Genomic DNA, 20,639 nt, shown 5'->3' with positions numbered 1-20,639 from the left:
TAAATAATACAGTCTTTTGGGAAATTCTTAGACTATTACAGGTAAGGTTAAAGTCTAATTTGATCACCAAGCAAATCCCACAGCATCTTTTTTCAGAAAGGTAGGAAAATTTCTTACGGTGAATGTATCTGTTTGGATTAGGTTTAGTTAAAAATAATGGAAAAAACCCAAAATGACAGTGGCTGAAACAAAATATAAATTCTTTTCAGTCTCATATTCCAGAAGTCCAGATGGTGTCAGTCAAGGCTGGGTTGGTGCTCCAAGGTGTCAGAGACCCTGTTCCTTTCTCAATAGTGGCCTCCAATTTAAGTCAAGATGGCAGTAGGAGCAATAGTTGTTCTATTGCATACCAACCTCAGGAGAAAGTATACGCTCACCCCTTTAAGTATACTTCCTAGAAATTGTACATCATTTTCACTTAGATCTCACTGTGCAAAAGTTAGTCACATGGATGTACCTAGCTGCAAGAGAGGCTCGGAAATGTAGTCTTTATTCCAAGAAGCTATATGCCCAGGTAACACTAGGGCTTCATGTTTATGGAAGAAAAGAGAACAGTGTCTGCTATAGTAAGTTTCCCGGGGCAGCAGGAATTCTACTGCTTATTACTCCCTTTTCTTGTCCGGCCCAAATATCTGCTGAAAACCTCATTGGAGGAGCACCAATTATCATAGATCTGAAGAAAAAGTTGAATAATAAGGCTATGTCATAGAAATTAAGCATAGTTACTACAACTCCAGCTGCTTTTCATTCTTGTGTCTCTCTGTCTATGATATACATTCCCATGAGGTGAAGTGGCATTGGTCAAGCTTGAGGTATATTCATTAGTTGAGGTTTGGGAGTAAGAGTTGTGAGTAAGCTGGTACCTTGATTGACTATTCTACCAAGGCATAGAACATGGGAGGGCCATTGCCCAAATAAAAATTAGGATTCTAATACCAATGAAAAGGGGAGGGATGTTGGGGAGCTAAAAACAACAAGTGTCTACAACTATCATGGAAGACCACATAATGATGTCTATTTCATTCCTTTAACTGTAAGTTTTAGAATGTTCTGTGGGTATGTGGGGGAAAGTTCTGTTTTGGAGCTAGAATTAGTGATCTTAATTTTCAAAAGCGTCTTTACTTGGTTATATTGCAGTGAACCACATTGTTTAACAAATAATCTGTACTTTTATATTTCTCTCAGAAATTGCTCTTGTTTACTGAGCTATCTACTCTCAACCTTTTTTTTGGTTATGTTATAGGAAGCCAGGGGTGCATGGGCTACTGTTTATAAATATTTGATACTCTTCCCTGAGTAGGATTATACTTTCCCATTCCATTGATTTCCGGCTTGGCCATGGTACTTGCTTGGGCCAATTAAATGTGAGTGGAAGCGACATGTGTCTCTTAGAATTAGACTCTCTAAGAGCCAGTGTGTGGTCATATTCTCTTTTCCCTCTGCACAACAACCAATAATGTTTCAGACAGAGGCTGTATCATCAGCCTCCCAGTTCTTCTCTCCCGGGTGAAAAGCTACAATCAACCTGCTATTGATGTGTAGCATTATTGAGAAATAATCCTTTGTAATTGTAAGCCACTGAGATTTGGCCATTTGTTACTAAAGCATAGCCTAACTAATCCTGACTGATGCACGTGTAAAACTAATTCTCTCTTTAAACTTCACAGAGAATTTCTAGTTTTAAAAACAGACCGTAAGCAGGAAATTAGGGAGAAACTGACCAAGTGATTAGAAGATTGTCCTATGAGCAATGGAGAAACAATGCATGTTTTTTGGGAAAGCAACTAACAAAATAAATATGATATTTTAGAGATTTAGTATCAGAGCAGTGGATAGGTATGTTGTAATATGGAAGACTCACTTTTTGGACAAAACAATGGATTGAAAATATCAAATATCTGATTCTCTCCATTGGTGCTAATTAGTGGTTTTTTAATATATATTTCAATGTTTGAATTATTAGTTGATATTGATATTACAAGCCAAGGCACATAAAGGTAGAAATGTAAAAGCTGATAAGATATGATCAATTTAAAGGGTTATATTTCTAGATCAACAAAATAACTGATAGGTTCCATACTGTACATATCTATATTGATTTAATGAAACCTGGCAGTAATCTCTCTTTAACTCTTCACAAAAAGAAATCACCAGGTCCATTTTAAAATCTTTCCCAGATTTATCTTTTCCTATGCTTACCACCACTGCTTTAAATTAGGTCTTCATCTTCTCTTACTAAAGCTTTTTAATAGTCCCCTAGTTAATCCCTCCAGTGTTGCCCTCCTCCAGGCTTTTTTCTTACAGCTGGTGAATATTCTTTCTAAAACACAAACTTGACCATCTTATTTCCTTGCATAATGCCCTTTTTGTTCAACATCTCCTAGAAGACAAGATTCAAGTTCCTTAATGTAGCATGCAAGGGCTTCCTGGAAAGGCACTGTTGCCTGGTGGTTATAAGAATGAGTCTAGAACCAGACTGCCTTGGTTTGAATATGGCTTCTGCCCCTAGTAGCAGTGTGGACTTAACTAAATATTTACAGCAGTATGTCTATAAAAATGCTAGTTTTTTTAGTATTATATGATGTCTCCCTCACTTTCTGCACTTATTTTCTGGCTGCTTTGCAATTACCCAAAGGCACTTTGCAGTTTTGCATCTCTATTCTTTTGCTCCTTTGTTATTACTGATACCTCTCTCCCTCTTCCACCCCCTTCCCCTACACTGGCTAATGCTATCTCATCTTTTAACATTTAGTTCAATAATTGCTTTAAAGATTAAGATTAAGTGACTTTTCTGGAATAGGTAAGAGATTTCTCTTATGAACTCCTCTGATACCCATCCACATATCTATTATTACAGTTATCACATGGTGTGCCATTATAGTGTAGATGTATTTATTCACCTCTATAAGACCACAGGCAACTTGAGAGCAGGAAGTATGTCTCATTCATCTTTGTGCCTGGTACAGTTCCTGGTACATAGTAGACACATAAAAATGTTTGTTGAGTATATAGGAAATTGCCATATGAAGAGAGGATTATTATTTTGCAAATCACTCTTGAACTCATTCTTCGTTAGGTGGTTCACTGTTGCTTGATTGAGATCTTTGATTGAGATCTTAAAATTTACTTCCAAAGAAAGTTATTTCTCTCTTGAATTCTTAATGTTTCCTTTTGTCTGACAAAGATAATTCAACCTAGTTTGCTTTCTTGCCTTGATTATCCCTACTCATAAAGCTAAAATTAATGCTATACTTCAGTAACCGAATTGGCTTAGGTCTCTAGTATTTTAATTTTCTTATATTAAATAAATAAATTGTACTTAACTTATAGGCAATTTAAAATTATCGTGGGTAGTGAGGGGTATAATTATATTGAATTTTCATGGTCTGATAAAAAGAATAAAATGAGTATGTAAATGAAATTAATTGTATCTGGCATGAGTATTGATATGGATTTATATATTATTTATAGACTTGATCCCAATTATTTGTAAATAAAAACTCTATAACTGTATGAAATTAAATTGAGGAATCTGGTAGATTGTAATAATTGTGTATGGCTTATAATGATTGTGTATAATGTGTATGTGTTTTTAATGTTATAAGGAAATTGTCACTTGGAATAAAGAAGCTTAATTGTTGGCCCCAGAGTGTTTTAAATATGTTTGTTATCTAATATATTATAACCAAATACCTCCTTTTTATAGGACATTAACAAGTGCTGGTAAAGACCTGCAAGATAATTTTCTGAAGGCTCTGGCAGTGAGAGAAGACGACAATCGCAATGGAAAAGTGAGCGTGAGTACATTTCATCCAACAGCTAAAAATGTACATCCTAAAGACACAATTAGTATAATACACAGTTAGTTAATAATATAACTTCTAATATCTTCCCTGAAGAATAATTCATGAAGGATATAATATGGCTTTTTATTATTTATATATTATAGGAATATGTGTAGAAAATTTTTAAAATTCCAATTTACATCTGCAGAAGTAGCCAACTGGTAAAAAAAAAAATAGTATTCTAAACATATATTGCAGAAAAAATGCCTATATTGAGAGACAGGTTATCATCTCCAACTCTGTCTTAGGGATAGACTGAAACTTCCCACCTCTTTTCAGCTCTACCTCCTAGTACACTTCTCCCACTCACATCATCCACTCATTCCCAAGTTTGCCCCTTGCCTACCTGATTTCATGCTACCATTGGAAGATCATCCTAGAGTCAGTCCTATAGTCCTACCTTGGGAGATGTGCTAGAAACCAGATAATAGAGAGACATGATTTTGAATCATCCAACGAGAACATGCGCTTGCTTTGTTAAAACGTGTGCTGGACCAAATGTGTAAAGTTGCTAATATTATTTGGAATAAATATTTACTTTCACCCTTTGTTAATACAATGTTAGTGATAACTGTCTTCTGTAAGTCTTAAAATGTTCCAAGTCGGGGACAAAAAAGGACAAATACTCCTGCAGAGACTGCAATAAATGACTCACAGAAAAATACTCAGAAGTAGTATGATGAAAAATTTAGAGCAAAAGAAAAATATGTGTAAGGAGATCTGTTTTACCAAAGTTTTCTCAGAAAAAAAGTTAGAAGTTTTCTTACTGTCAGGTCACTTGAAAACTTCACATGCAGACAAAATCCCCAGTGTACTTCAGAGAGGAAGAAAAAGTCATACCTTGGTTAGATAATTGTATAGAATTAACCTGACTTGAAAACAGAGAAAGTTTCTTAGAGGAAGGAGGTTGAGTGAGATTTACAAGAGGTGAGGTTGGAGGGCCTTGTAAATCACAACAGTAAAGTTTGGAATTTATCTGACCATTAATATAAAGAATAGCTAGAAATGTGAGAAGAATGGCAGAAAAATGTGGTGTCACAGGAATCCTTGATAAGGACTTTCAAGAAGGAGCAAATGATCATCAGTGATCAAACAAGATAAGGACTGAAAAAGCATCCACTGGGTGTAGCAACATGTAAATATTTAAAAAAAATATTTGACCACAACAAATTCCATCCACTGTAAGGATGGAAATCAGATCCCATAGGGCTGAAAAACTGGACCACGGTTAGAGTAACACCAACAAACACACACAGTTTTAGAGACCCCAAGCCCGTGTTTTTTACAACAATGGTATGCTTCCTCTCAAAAATGTGTTTTTTAACCTTTATGTCCTGTTGATATTTTCTTTGGCCATGAATGACAGCATCATCCACTCATTTACCAGATCAGAAGTATGTCAGTTGATAGAGACTCTTTACTCCCTCTCACCCAAGTTGAATAAGCCACTAAATTCTCCTAAATATAAGTCAAATTGCTTCACTTTTCACCATCTCAATAATCATTTACTTTGATTCAACACCCCAATTTATCTTAAATAAACTTCTATAACAGCCTCCTAAATGATATGCCTATGTGTTTTCTTTCCCACTCACACCCATTTTCCAATCACTCAACACGTATTTCTTGTGCACCTGCTTAAGCCTGAAACTGTTCTGGTCACTGAGACACTGGGGCGTTGCAGAATCCATGACCTTAGAGAGTTTATATTTTAGAGAGGAAGATAGAAAATAAATAAGCAAACTAAAAGAGGAGCTGTTAATTTCAGCTCTGGGTAGGTGCTTTGGAGAATATAAAATTAGAAAATTGGATAGAGAGTGGTTGGTTGCTTTAGTTACTGTATACAGGAAAGTCACTTTGAGGAGGTGACATCTGTTGGGACTTGAATGAAGTGAAGAAGATAGCCATGAAATTTGAAGGGAGAGATACCCTAAACAGATAAATATTTGAGAGGGAGAGATATCCCAAGAATAAGGAACAGCATATTAAAATCTCCTAAGATAACAGTGATAGTGGCATAGGGAAGAGATGGTAACAAGACCAGAATGGCTGGATTATAATTACTGAAGGAGGTTATAAAGACAGATGAGATCAGAGAGGAAGTTGGCAGCCAGACCATATAGATTTTAAGGAACTTTTATTTTATTCTTTCATTTTAATTTTTATATTTATTCTTTTATCATTGTAATAGAAAGTCAATGGATGATCTTTTTTATACTTTAGAAAGATTACTCTCACTGCTGTGCAGGGTAGGAGGTGTAGGAAGGAGGACTAGACCACAGGCAAGGAGATAAGTTAGGGAGCTCTGTAATCAACCAGTAAGAGATGAAACTCTTAAAACAGTGTGATTGTACTTGAGATGGAGGGAAGTTACTGAGTTGGGCCTATGTTTTGGAGGCAGAGCAGACAGGGCTCCCTGATGGATTGGATGTGGGATATTAAAGAGAGAGGAAATTAGGACGACTTCTAGGTTTTTTGCTTGAACAAGTGGGTGGATGATCGTGGCACTTAACTGTGACAGGGGAACTCTTCAGGAATGCTTATTTCAGGAATCAATAATGAAACACTTCTCTTTGGGCTATATTAATTTTGTGATGCCTATTTGATGCCCTTGGGGAGAAGTTGGTTGTCCATTTACATACACTGGTTTGGAACTTAGGGGAGAAATCCTGGTTAGAGTATAAATCTGAAAGTCATTAACATCTAAATGGTGTATAAAGTCATGGACTTGCAAAACTTTACTAGGCAGAGAGTATAGGCAGAAAGAGTGAAGTCCTATGACAGATCTTTAGGACATCCAACATTTAGACATCTGGAACGTGTGGAAGAGCCAGCTAATGATACAGAGAAGTAGCAGGTAGGAGAAAAATCAAGTAGAGTGATGCCACAAACATGGGGGAAGAAAAAGTTTCAAAGGAAAGAATGCTCACCATGTCAAATGCTGCTGAGAGGTTACATAAGATGATATATTAGTTTCCCATGTCTGCCATAACAAGTTACCACAAACTGGGTAGCTTAAAACAGCAGAAATTTGTTCTCACAGTCCTGGGGGTCAGATATCTGAAATCAAAGTGTCAGCAAATCCATGCTGTCTCTGAAGGATCTATGGGAGAATCTGTTCCATGCCTTTCCCTTAGCTTCTGGTGTTACCGGCAATCTTTGGTGTTCTTTGGTTTGTAGAGACATCACTCTAATCTCTGCCTCCATCATCACATGGCATTCTCCCTGTGCATCTGTGTCTCTGTCTTTTGTCCAGTCATGTTAGATTAGCTCCCGACCCCAATTGAATATGACCTAATCTTAATTTTATTGCATCTACAAAGACCCTATTTCCAGATAGGGTCACATGCACAGGCACAGGGCTTAAGACCTCAACATATCTTTTAGAGGGATGTAATTCAACCCACAACAATAGATAAAATGTTTGCCACTGTTTTTGGCTAGATATATGTTATTGATTATGTTGGTGAGGGCTATTTCAGTGGAGAGCTGTGGTTAAACATCTCATTGGAGTAGGTAGAAAAGAGAAAAAACTGTATACATGAAGGTGAGCAGAAACAGTTGATTTTGGCAGAGTTTTGCAGTGAAGTGTAGCATAGACATTGAGTGACAATTGGCTAGGGCCTGGAGTCCAGGAAGTTTGTTTTGTTGTGTTTTAAGATGGATAATATTCACTTACGTTTTACATTAATGGGAATGATCCAGTAGAGGGAGGTATGTTGATGGTGTAGGGGAGAAAGAGAATACTTGCTGGAGAGAACAAGATGGGATCCAGAGCATGAGGAGAGGGGAAGAAATGACTATTAAAGTTAGAGCAGGAGGGAAGGAAGAGTCTGTAGGCACATCTGACATGGAGGTTGGTGGATTTGGATTTGGGAAGATGAGATAGCTCTGCTGTGAGTTTATCTATTTTCTCCACATTGTTGCTCCAAATGACCTTTAATTACATCATCATGACTTTTCCCCCCTAGAAAAGGTCCTAAATTTAACTTTTGTTGGATGTGCTATAATAGTTAACATTTAGTGTTCTGTGAGTGGTCACTCATTTGGAAACTGGAATCTTGCCAGACTCATAGCTTGCTGAGTCTGAAAATAACATATGGTCATTTATTTGGACCTTTGAATTTGTGATGTTATTATAATCAGTAGAATGCATATCATTGTATCAAAAGGAGCATTAAAGGTTTAATTTTCTATTTCCTAGTCTTGTCTTAAAGCAGACTCTAAATGGTTTTATAGCAAACTATTTATAACAGAATACACATATTTTAGAAAGATCTAATTATCAGGATCATATGCTCACTTAAAGGCCATTTACTAAATGGATGTGTTTTTAAAAAATTAATCTTATAAAATATACAATATTAATGAGATTTGACTCTGTGTTAATTTGTGGTCAGCAGAAATTATATGTGAATTTTATGAGGTCTGAACTCTCCAAGGGAAATGGCTATTTCCTAAGCATTAGGATTTCTCTACGTAATATGTGGGTGCAAAATCAATGGAGAACTTCAACCCAGAGGCACATTTGGTGCTCTTTTTATTTCATCTTACTGAAAGTACGTACTAGACAAATTACTGTGTAGTTTTAGAACTGACATAGTTGACCTGCACGTCCTATTAGGCTTGAAGGACTAATTCCATAGCAATTTTTCTAGGTAATTTTCTTTAACTGTAGCTAGGAAATTAGACGATTAGATTTATTTTCCCACACTCACGACTTTTTATTTCTAAGGTTGGTGATCCCGGGTTTCAAATGCTAAAGTGCAATTGAATCTTGCTCTGGGTGTCCTCTTTCTCCCCCGGTCAACTAATTGCAAAATTGATTTATAAGTTTTCTCCATTTAGGTCTTGAATTTACTCTGCTGTAGAGCCTGGAGCTCTGGAAAATAGCACTTCTCTCTGCCCCCCATCTCCATCTGTGGGCCCCTACCCCAATATTTTCAATGCTCAAGTTATAGGATTATTTGCTTATTACTTACATTCATACCATCCCCACAAAGCTACTGCTTGGACATGTAGTCTAGGGCCATACCCTGGGAAGTTTTATGAAAATTAACTGCTTTATATAAGAGCTACTCAAAGAATAAAAATTCTTGAAAACATACTTCCTTTAAAGCATTTAGTGGTTCAATGGGTCAGATGCTTTTGCCAGGATATTGTTTAGATAATTGTCTCGCTCATTTTAAAAGAGCTGTACTAAGCCAGAGGTAACTCAATTTAATTTGAGAATCAGTATTATTTCATGAATGCCTCTGAATTTTATACATAATATGTACTACAAATATGTATATGTGTATGTATGTATAAATATATGTACATATATGCATACATATATATCCACATATACACGCACTATATGTAAGCACACTCACATTTCTTTCTTTACATCTTTTCCAAAATACTATTTTAAATTACTGTGATGTTTCATGCATTTACTTTAGACAAAACATTGAGTCTTATGTGCAATTCGTGTACAAAATGTTTAAAAGGATTAATTGTGTAATACTTCAAATGACAGGTACAATGAGTATTTTTTCCTAGTAATATAACTCGTTATTTTAAATATGAGCCATTGATGTATGAAAACATTTTTACCTCAGACCCTATGTATTTCATATTTAAAAATTCTTTAAAGACTAAAATGATTAACCATTTCCTTCTCATTTGTAAGCAGATTTATTGTTTCTTGTGAAAGTGTAGTCTTCTGATTGCTCATGCTATAAAGTTTTTAACACTACCTCCACAGTGAGGCCTTTATTTTGTGAGTGTTTATAACAAGTGCTTGGACCAAACACATTGTGTGGATATATGAGATATCACAAAATGCATTTTATCAGAAAAATCAGTGAAAATGTTAAATAAATTAAACATTTAAATGAGGCTGGGCTTAAGGATATTTTTTTCTTGCAATTTCCATAAATATCTTAATAGAAATGGTAGAATTACAGAGGATGCTTGAATGAAGACGTAACATCTTGAGAGTATTTCATGTATATGATAGAGACTAAGGAAAATTTTATAGGTCAAGATGTGATGATTGTATGAATAAAAGACTATGTAGAAATTAGAGTGAAGAGGTAATATGGGTTATCCTGAGACAAAAATTTCCAATTTCTTTCTAAACTACTCTGAGATATTTACATAGTTGGACAATCTTTCTCTCCTATCTTGCTGTCAATGACATAATTATCTTATGGTTTTCCTACTTTCTTCTAACTTTTGACCTCAGTCTCTTTCTTGGGCTGACTGCCTTAGACCTCCACTTGACTTGCATCTCTTCCACATTCTACATTTTCCGTTGATGAATCATCCAGAACCATGAACTCCCTGACTATATGCTTCTTACTACCAAAACAGAGGCCTAGATCTTTGCTGTCTGTCTATTAATTAATTTATTCAATTTTTCATTAAATAGTGTACTAGGCATGGAACTAGTTCCTGGGAATAAATGGATGGCAAGTGCCTTATGGAGCTTAGAGTTGCTTGGGAAAGAAAGTATAGAATCGAGTAAGCATACAAATGAAGCAAAATTCCAACTGTGGTAGATGCTATGAGGGAAAAACACAAAAAGTTCTGATTGTGTATAAGTAGGCTGAGAGATGATATGTTCAGATTTTCAGACAGAACAGATGAGAATTCCTTCAGTATAGAGAATAAACTATAAAGAGGATAAAGCAGATGCTAATAAATGCATTTCAAGATCAGACAAGAGAAGTAAGAAATGGTAGCCTAGACCAGGAAGATGACAGGGAAGATGAATAAAAGAGAACTGAGTTGAGAACTATTTAGAAGGCAAACTAGGCAGGATGTGGTGACAATTAGGATATGGCTAAGAAGGGAGTTGAGGCAAAGGGAGTGGCCATGGATAACTGGCCTTGGTAGCTGGATAGATGGTGCTGATACTCTTTGAGACGTGGTGCACTCAGATATCAGGCATGGGGTACAGAGATCGTGGATCTGATTTTGGACATGTTGAGTTTGAGTTGTCTTTGGCAAAAGAAGTTGTTGAGATATTAAGTAGATAGCTGGAGAAAAAGATCTCCTGAACTCTTACCCCAATGTTTATCTCCACATTACTGTACCTTAGATACTTACATTTAACCTACAACTATACCAAATTTCTTTTCCTCTTCCACTCCTCAGATCTCACATCCATTTGGTCGCCCAGGCCGATCAATTCTCCCTTTGTAAATATGTCTCAAATAAATGTGGGAGAAGAGATAAGGAATCCAAAGAGGTGGGCAACAGTCAGCTCTAAGGGCTCTATTGTACTGTGCTCAGCGGCACGGACAATGCCCTAAAGAAGATAAACATCCATGAAAGAATTTGCACAATGGTGGATGTGATCAAATATGTATTTTAAAAGTACACTGGCTGCGGTATGTGAGGATAAGTATGTGTCTGTAGGGGTAGGGGATGAGATGAGACAGATGAGATGCCATCGTAACATTTTAGACGATAGATAAAAAAAGGGTAGGAAAAGGAATAACAATGAATGATGGGAAAAAGATGGATTTGAGTGATGTGGGTGATAACTGCAAACGATATTTTTTGTTTTGATGTGGGAAATGGTGAGAGGGAATTTTTGAGTACGAGTCACTTTTGGAGGATTCAATGGGCCATTTTGTTGATGGGAAGAGAAGTATGATCCTTGCTTTAGAGGGTTTAGTATAGTTCGGTGGTTAAGATCATAGAAGTTGGAGGTAGACTGTAAGTAGACTCAAGTTCCAGATTTACTACTTAGTACTACAGATGGCAAAATGCCAAATTTTCTAAGCCACAGTGTTCTGCTCTGTAATGTAGGGATTAAAAGAGTACCCTCATCTTAATATCAATTGAATATTGAAAAGAAAATGTAAACACTTGGCACATTGCATAATACATGGCAAGAATTTAATAAATAGTATGATTTCTGCAGTAAAATAAAATTATAACATTGCTAGAACTATAATTGTAAATAAAATAGGAGTTGTAGAAAATATGCAGTACTTTTGTTGATAGTTTTTAAGGGAAGCATTGAATAGTTTAGAGTCTCTCTTTAGAAAAGATGGTTGAAAGAGTTCTTTGAGACAATCAGATGCTTATAGCTTTTTTTTTTTTTTTTGAGGAAGATCGGCCCTGAGCTAACTGCTGCCAGTCCTCCTCTTTTTGCTGAGGAAGACTGGCCCTGAGCTAACATCCTTGCCCATCGTTTTCCACTTTATATGTGGGACACCTGCCACAGCATGGCTTGCCAAGTGGTGCCATGTTCGCACCCGGGATCCGAACTGGCGAATCCCAGGCCACTGAAGGCACACTTAACCACTGTGCCACTGGGCTGGTCCCAGATACTTATGCTTTTATTAGGAATCTAAAGATTTTTGGTCATTGGCAAGCTATTATAGCAATCAAAACATTTAAAAAAAACACTTTATGTTGTGGAATTTTTTGTTGTTGTTATAGGAAACCATAATCCATTTCATTAATGTTCTACTTTGTGCAAACCACTTTGCTATTTGCCATAAACAAAGATGGAAAAGACATGGGCCCTCCCTACAGTGTTTCTAATGTAATAGGATTGTGTTAGTCTTTTAAGTGGCTAAGTAGGATCTGGGGTGGGCAGAGTTGTTACTTTTCAGATAGTAGTAAACTAAGTAAGAATCCTGGATTTATTGAATGGAAAAAACAAAAATAAAATATCCCCTTACTAATCAGAGACTCAAGAGGATTATAATGAAAGGTCACATGCTGTTCTGGGCTGGGAAAGTGGAACCTGTTGACACTTATTTTCCCACTGAATGTTGACTATGTAAACAGTTACGTGGCTGACTAGTTTGGGCTTTGAAATATGCATTATTGAAGCTGGTATAAAAGCACTGCTTACAGATTTTCCTTCAGAGTCATTCAAAGAAACCACTGTACGTGGGTCAGGAAAACCTATGAATTAGGCACTTCCTAATATACCCATTTCCTGTGTTGAAATATCTATGAAACATAAGATTGCGTTGTATATGACCAGTAACATTGTGCTGACATGATCTTTTCCCTCCTTGCTATTTTCCAACTTCTATAAAATGTTCCTTTTCAAGAAAATGAAGGTATTATACAGATGTTTATTTCCTTTTTAATTGAATCCATGCTTGTCCACTAATAAACCCTTATGGAAATTATATGACTCATATAATCTTACTTTCATTTTAAACAAATTACATCAATGTATGGAAAATAAAATGCACATCAACTTCCATTTCACTAAAAACAGTATAGTTGAATAGATCTTTAATTTTTTATTTCCTGGGTAAAAATATAATATAGAGGCAGCAAGAAATTCTGTACAGAGTAGAAGTTATGGAGCCATATTAATCTGAATTTGATTTTTGGATTTCCCAGTTGTTATAACCTAAATACAAGTTCCTCAACTCTACAATGTCTGTTTCCTCACCCACAATATGGGGATAATAATTTTCATACAGCTTAGATATTTCTAGAATAAAATTATATAATGTTTAATGCACAAATAAGCCTACTCCTTAGTCGATGTTTAATACATTATAAATAATAAATGGTGTGTTAGTTCAGGTTCCCTAGAAGGGGAGCCTAAAATGCAGATTTTAGTGCAAGTGATTTAGTGAGAAAGTTTCTCTCATGTGAAACCCATTAAAGACTTGAAGGGAAGCATGGTAGTATAGAGGAAAAAGGTAGGCAGAGATGTGGGTTCACTGGAAGTCTAGCCTCAGTCTGATCACACAGGGAGCTCTGAAGCATGAATTGTGTCAGAGTTAGTTCTGCCTTGAGGCAAGGGGGATGTGCTTGAACACACTCTCCTTCCCCTTTCATGTCTCCATCAGTTAATCATCAGCTGCCACAGACGTTGGGGGGAAAAGGGAGTAAAGTGGCTCCAGTCAACTAAGGGCAGTCCTTTTTAAGGAGAACGCAGGTGTGAGCCATTAGCTGTTAACACCTGCAGCATCTGGAGGTGAGTGCACCAGCCTGGGAACGAGGGTCTAGGAGGGACACCACCAACTGCAGATGCCAAAGCTTAGTTTCAGCCATTTTTGAAAGAAAAGAAGGCCACTCTTTTAATAATGTAATCTTATATAGGCAAGAAATATTTTTAAGATACTTGAATTTATCAATCATTTTTATATGAAAGTTTAGTTATTTCTTTAGAGTCCCATTCCATAGTCATTTGAATTAAAATAAAGTGTATTTTACTGCAAAGGTGTCTTCATTTACAAATAATCAGAAGTCCAAACATGGTTTTCACGTCCAGAAACTTTGGGTATGTAATCTTTCCTATTTAAATATTATATCCACTAGTACACATCCCATATGGAATAGATGCTGTTTTGTTTGGATTGACAGACTCAAGCTAGTGAATCTACTTGTGAGTGAGTAACCAGCAGCATGTCCAAGTGTATTCACAAAAGATTTTTGTGAATATAATACGTAATAATTGTCATAAGGAATGGAGATTCGGTTTACTACTTTCTAAACACTTTGTGTTTTCAGATCTAGTGCAATATTTTTGGAGGCTTTTGGTGCTTGTAGAATGTGGAAAACAGCAAACAACATAAGGTCGTCAAAATTAGGAAAATGAACAGCTTTGCCACATTAGGGAGTTATTATATTGCAAAGGTTCTATGAAAACAAGTTACCTTAGGTATTTGTCTAATGGTGAAATGTAGTAGGATTGTTTAGACATTAATAGAGGTATGAATGTCCTAAGAATGTGTCATCCCTCTTCATAAATGAAAATAGGGCAAAAATTGGTAAAAAACCCACTGATTTACTCACAGCAAGTGCACTGATGCAAAAGTTTATGTGAACTTTCAAGTTCACAATCTCTTAACCACCAATCTAAAATCCACAAAATTTTGAAAATAAAAGAATTTTTTTAAGTTTGGAATAAATTAATCTGGCAATGAAACCTGATCTGACATGAGGCTATTACAGACTTCATCTCATTCAGGGTGACTATCCCTTTAGTTCATTGCAGAAAAATTAATGGGTTTGGTTATTGGATGCTGCCCTAGGCTTACCTGGGAATGTTGATTAATATACGTATATCTACCATATTACCTTACCCAAATCCAAAGATTCTGAATTCTAAAATAATTCTAGCTCCAACAATTTCAGATAAAGGATTCTGAACCTATATATATATATATATATATATATATAATAAATATATGAAGTATTAATTACGGTAAACTGAATTGTATAAGAAAATACAACAATCTTAATGGTTTAATATAATAAAAATTTATTACTCTCTCACTTCATGCTCAGTTTCTTGTCCATGTTAAACACTCAGTAGGGCTTTTTCTGTTTCGTACATTCATTCAGAGACCTATATTGACAGATAAGCTCTATTATCTTCATTACAGAGCTTCTGAAAACGCTCTGGATATTGAGAAGCAGCTCAGGGAACAGAGAAAGGAGAATTAGGCAGAAGGTACTTTATGGACCAGGCGTAGAAATGTGGCCTACAATACTCTGTCCCAATTCACTTGTCTAGGACTCAGTCATATGGCCACACCTATTGGGAAGACTGAGAAATGTCTTCTAGCTGAGTGCCAAGAGAAGGAAAATGTGATTGATGAACTACGTTTGGTCTTGGTATCTGCCCCATATGCATATGTACACATTGTATCATTGCTGTGTCATATTCCCAAAGCAGAATACTTATTCACAGAAAATTATTTTTTAGTTAATGTCATTGGTGGTCTTTAGTAAATGAATGACATTATCATTTCTAAAAATCATGGTAAAACTCTGAAAAAGAAGAATAATGGTGTGAGTAACCAGTGCTACCAGATAATAAAATATATTAAAAAGCCACAATTACTAAGACAATTTTCTACTGGAGCATGAATAAATCGATGCTCACTGTACTAGTAATCAGAGAAATGAAAATTAAAATGAATTATATTTCTTCACACCCAGAAAATCCACAAAAATTAAAAAGACTGACCTTTCCAAATGCAGGTGAGGATATGAAGAAGAAAGAAACCATGTTCAGAGATGGCAGGAGAGTGCATTGTTAGGTGCACTTCAGAGAGCAATTTGGCAATATCTGGTAAAAAGAAAGATGGGCACAATCTTTAAACTAGTAGATATATATTTGAGAAAAACTGTCAGTCATATATATAAGAAGATAATTACAAGTATATGCATTGTAGCATTGCTCAGAATAGCAAAATAACCCACATGTTTGTAAACATGAGAACAAGTTGTGGTCCATTTATAGAATGGGATATTGTACAGCAGTCAATGTGAAAAACTAGATGTATTCTGTATATCAACGTGGAATCATCTTAAAAACATGCTAAGTTAAAAGAAAAAAGTATGTTTCAGAATGATATGTGCAGATGACCCTGCCGTGGTCACTGACAAGCTCTGTTCCTTTCTATGTCTCAGTTTCCTTATATGGCTGTTGGATTAATAACAGTATCAAGTTAGTAGAATGGGTGTGTGTGAGGATTATAGGAACTAGCACAGGCAAAGTGCTTAGAACACTATTCGGAACAAAGTGAATTCTCAACAAATATCCTTATTAAAAATATTTACATGAATTTTTAAAATATACAAAATAATGGATAACTTTTTGTACATATACTCATGTTCTAGTTGTGTAAAAACTACATGGGGACAATATACACTAAATTTAGGAAAGTGGTTACATTGTGCAAGGTAGGAAGAAATTGGAAAGGAAAGAGAGGAGAAGAATAGAATTGAAGAATGGGTTTTTATGTAATGTTTTATTTCTTTAAAATTTGTGATGCCAGTATGGGAGAATGTGAAGATTTGAGTAAGATGCTTAGCTGGATGTTGGCTAGTGGGTATTAGTTACGGCAGTTATATTAATAAATATTAGTTACATTAATCTTTTTGTTAATTTTCTTTATGTTTGAAATATTTCATAGTCATAAATAGGAGAGAGAAACATAGGTTATACTATTTTTGGAAAAATTTTAAATGAATGATCTTACTATGTCTAGTAAAATGTTTATAAGGAAATAAACAAAAAATGCAACCAAGAGGTCAAACACAAAGGGAAAACCTTGGGGGACACTGCAGCTCACAACAATTCTTTCTGCTCTGGGAATGGAACCCATATCCAGAAGAGGGCCTTCAGAGGCCATAGGGGTCCTGCCTTTCCTTGTCCGCCTAGATAACTCATATTGGGCCTATTGGATTCTGTCTGTTGGGATGTGACATTAGAAATGCTGAGATGCAGAGGCAAGGAGACATTGAAGCTAACCCCTTTAAAGAGATGCTCCATGAACTCCAGCCACTGAAGTCCCTGAGCTGGCTATATATCTACTCCTGAGTCTTGAATATTCAACCCTGCCTTTGAATCTGGAAGATACTGCAGGACCTTTCCCATAAATCCTCTATTTTGCTTAAATTAGAGTCCAGTTCTTGGCTTACAGCAGGGGAACCTTAACTACAATCTTAAAATTAGTAAAGTTTATCTCTAATACAGACAGGATTATCATTTAGCAGATTTTTTTTGTGTGGGAACAGATCATTTCCAGTTCCGTCCAGAAGAAACATCCAAAAGCGCTGGTAGAGTTGGAGTCTATGGATTCATGCTCTATGGGCATCTAAGAAAGCTGTCACTTCCTCTAAACCCAGTTCTGTATACTTACTGTCTCATGGCAATTCAAAGGTTAATTAAAACTATTGAAAAATTGCTACAGAATTTGGAAAGATGCAATGCAAAATGCAGCGGGTCCAGTAAAATGTAAAATTAGTGGACATGCTGATGTGGTGATATTCATAAGGGCTTTTATTTTAAAAATTTTTATGTTAATAAAATTATAAAAGCTGATATTCTGTATAACTGAGGAAACATTTACAGATTGTTTTGGGTTTGGACATGTGCAATGAGGGCCAAGTATCTTCATGAGACTATTTGATCTAGATGCAACATTATCGTAATATTTCTTTCTTCATGTCCATAAATTTTAAGAACAATCTTCTGGCTGCCTAATGTTAACAAATACAATAGCTTTCATATTGTGCATGATATAAAATAAAGGAGGGAAAAGAAAAATTCTCGATACATGAAATACGTTATTGGAAGTGAATGAATTAAATAGTTCTTCTTTCCACAAATAGTTTTAGTTCCTAAAATTACCAGAGGGCCTCATTAAGAAGATTCTAGTGAAAATTAGCTGTCAGGGAAGATGTTGACTGTACTATAATAAATAACAGAGCTGACCCTCAGATCAATAAGAGGAATATAACAATGATTACTCTTTAAAATTATGAACATTATTGCTCAACCTAATTTGCAACTTGTGATGGTGAATTTGGCATAAAGTTATAATACCTAACAGTTCTAATTTAATATTTGTGCTATTAGGAGAAAATTATGTTGCATCATATTCAAAAGACTTTTTTTTGATTTTTCAATTGAATATAATTTAGTACTTTAAGAGGTTAGTATGTATGCTCTCAGCAACATTTGGATCACAACAGAAATTTACCAATAATGTTGATTTCTCTTTTCTTCCTCAACTCCAGTGTGTGGTAAATTAACTAAGTGCTCTTGACAGCCAAGCTTTTGAAGTAGTATTCTGTTTATTTAGATGCTATAACTGAAAAGGAAACACAGTTGAGCCTTCCTATCCCACCCCAGCTCCTTCTGAGTCCCAGGGGAAAGGTATATTTTACTGGGTCATCACAGGGTTCTGTTCCTTTAGATGAGAAAAACAGTGCAAATGTTGGCAGATGCTTTTCTTTGGACCAATTACACATGTCTGACCATTGCTGGTCTCTATTTTTTTCCTTATCCTGGCTGGAGAGGTTAAAGAGGAGAGACTAGATCTGAACCAACGTCTTCGTTACAGTCAAAATAGCAAGAATATGTGCTTGCTTTGGAATAGGGGCCAAATACATTTATACTCTGCTTTAGTTCTTGAGAGATGGAGGAAAAGTCTAGAAGGATCAGTTTATCTGTCATTCTGTTTTTAGAAATCTCTACTCCTCTTCATATTTGACCAATATAAAGCCGTTGCAATGTTATCACTTACAATTGTAATTAAGATGGTTGTCTTTTATTGAATGTCTGCTTTGTGTTGGCACTTATAATGTGTCGAATTTGTTAGCATAAAGTTATTCATAATATTCCCTTGCCATTTTAACTTCTGTAAGTCTACAGTGATATCCACTCTCATTTCTTATATTCGTAATTTTGTCTTTTTTTTTTTCCTGAGCTGTCTGGCCTCAGGTTTATCAATTTTATTTAACTTCTCATAGAATCAGCTATTAGCTTTATTAACTTTCTCTATTGATTTGTATTGTTTATATCACTGATGTCTACTCTTTATTATTTATTCTGCTTACTTTGGGTTTAATTTGCTCTTATTTTTCTAGTTTCTTAAAATGAAAGTTTAGGTCATTGATTTGGGATTTTTCTCATCTAATATAGATGTTTTGGTGCTATAAATTGCCTTCTAAGTACTGCTTTAACTCCAGTAAATATTTTGATAGGTCATATTTTCATTTTCATACAATTCATTTTTTATGCAGTACAAATTACTTTCTGATTTCCTTTTGACCCATGAGTTATCTAAAAGTTGTTATTTAGTTTCCGAGTATTTTGGTATTTTCCAGCTTCTAAGATTGCCCCAACACCTGAGATTAATTTGTTAATTTTGATTACTCGTTCCTCCTCTTCCTCTACTGTCATGGTCTTATTTGAGATCAGCAAGCTGAGCAGGCATATCACTGTTCTAGCTGATATTCTTTCATCCTAGTGTTGTCTTCTTCTGTGATCTCTACGGAGACTGGAGTTTTTTGTCTTGTTTTGTTCGTTAATTTTCTCCGTTGCCTAAATTACTTCTATGTCTTCCAGGGTAAATCTTTTTTGTATGTATTTGTGGTCTATCGTGTTGCAAGATTTTTCTCAAATTTTTAGTGATCCTTGGCTATTCATTCGTATTTAAGAAAAAAGCCACATAAAAGCTGACTGTGAGGGGCTGGCCCCGTGGCCGAGAGGTTAAGTTCGCGCGCTCCGCTGCAGGCGGCCCAGTGTTTCATTGGTTCGAATCCTGGGCGCGGACATGGCACTGCTCATCAAACCACGCTGAGGCAGCGTCCCACATGCCACAACTAGAAGGACCCACAACTAAGAATATGCAACTATGTACCTGGGGGCTTTGGGGAGAAAAAGGAAAAAGTAAAATCTTTAAAAAGCTGACTGTGAGCCCTGATGGGTTTTGTATTAACCTGTGATTGGTCAGGGAGCTTACCAATAGGCGGAAGCCTCTTAAATATAGAAGACTTTGTTCTGTGGCACAAATTGCCTGTTCTGAGTTCTGAGCTTCTCCAGGGCTCAGCTGATAAAATCAGATTCCTTCTTGGATAGAGTCCTCTCCCTCCTCCCTCCTGCCATCTCTCCTTCTTTTTTTCCTCCATGAATAAACCCAACTATACCTGCTTCCTCTTTATTAATAATGATAGATATATTTTAATCCTCAACAATTACAGAGCAGTATTTTTTAAAGCAGAATTATGCTATTATACCCCTTACTACCAAGAATCTAATGTTGGTGATAGGAGCATCATACACTCACGTTATGCTCATATATATGTATAATTTATATATACATATATAAAATGTTCTGTTCATTTATTAATGTAATTTTTGGTAAAGCAGATTTTCCCATGCTTTGAAGATTTCTGGGAATACCAGGAAAAGTAATATATGCACAAAATGATATAGGAACTCTTTGTACATTATGTTTGGGGACTTGTCCAACATTTTAAATGTACCTGTTGCTTTGCAATAGATGC

General features: G+C 35.7%; 1 protein-coding gene across 7 annotated transcripts in view; it reads left to right on the top strand.

Annotated features, from left to right (window-relative positions):
* Positions 1 to 20,639, top strand: part of CFAP299 (cilia and flagella associated protein 299) — a 567,043-nt gene that overhangs the window by 230,454 nt on the left and 315,950 nt on the right. For 4 of the 7 annotated variants that reach the window (XM_070612727.1, XM_070612726.1, XM_070612723.1 and 1 more), the window contains exon 3: positions 3,707 to 3,797. In XM_070612727.1, the coding sequence (XP_070468828.1) occupies positions 3,707 to 3,797 (91 nt within the window). The remainder of the gene's footprint in view (positions 1 to 3,706; positions 3,798 to 20,639) is intronic. The other 3 variants (XM_070612725.1, XM_070612730.1, XM_070612728.1) reach the window with 1 other exon arrangement.

The sequence above is a fragment of the Equus przewalskii genome, chromosome 3, assembly GCF_037783145.1.
Source record: "Equus przewalskii isolate Varuska chromosome 3, EquPr2, whole genome shotgun sequence".
NCBI classification, from domain to species: Eukaryota; Metazoa; Chordata; class Mammalia; order Perissodactyla; family Equidae; genus Equus; species Equus przewalskii.
This window is presented reverse-complemented; position numbering and strand designations above follow the sequence as displayed.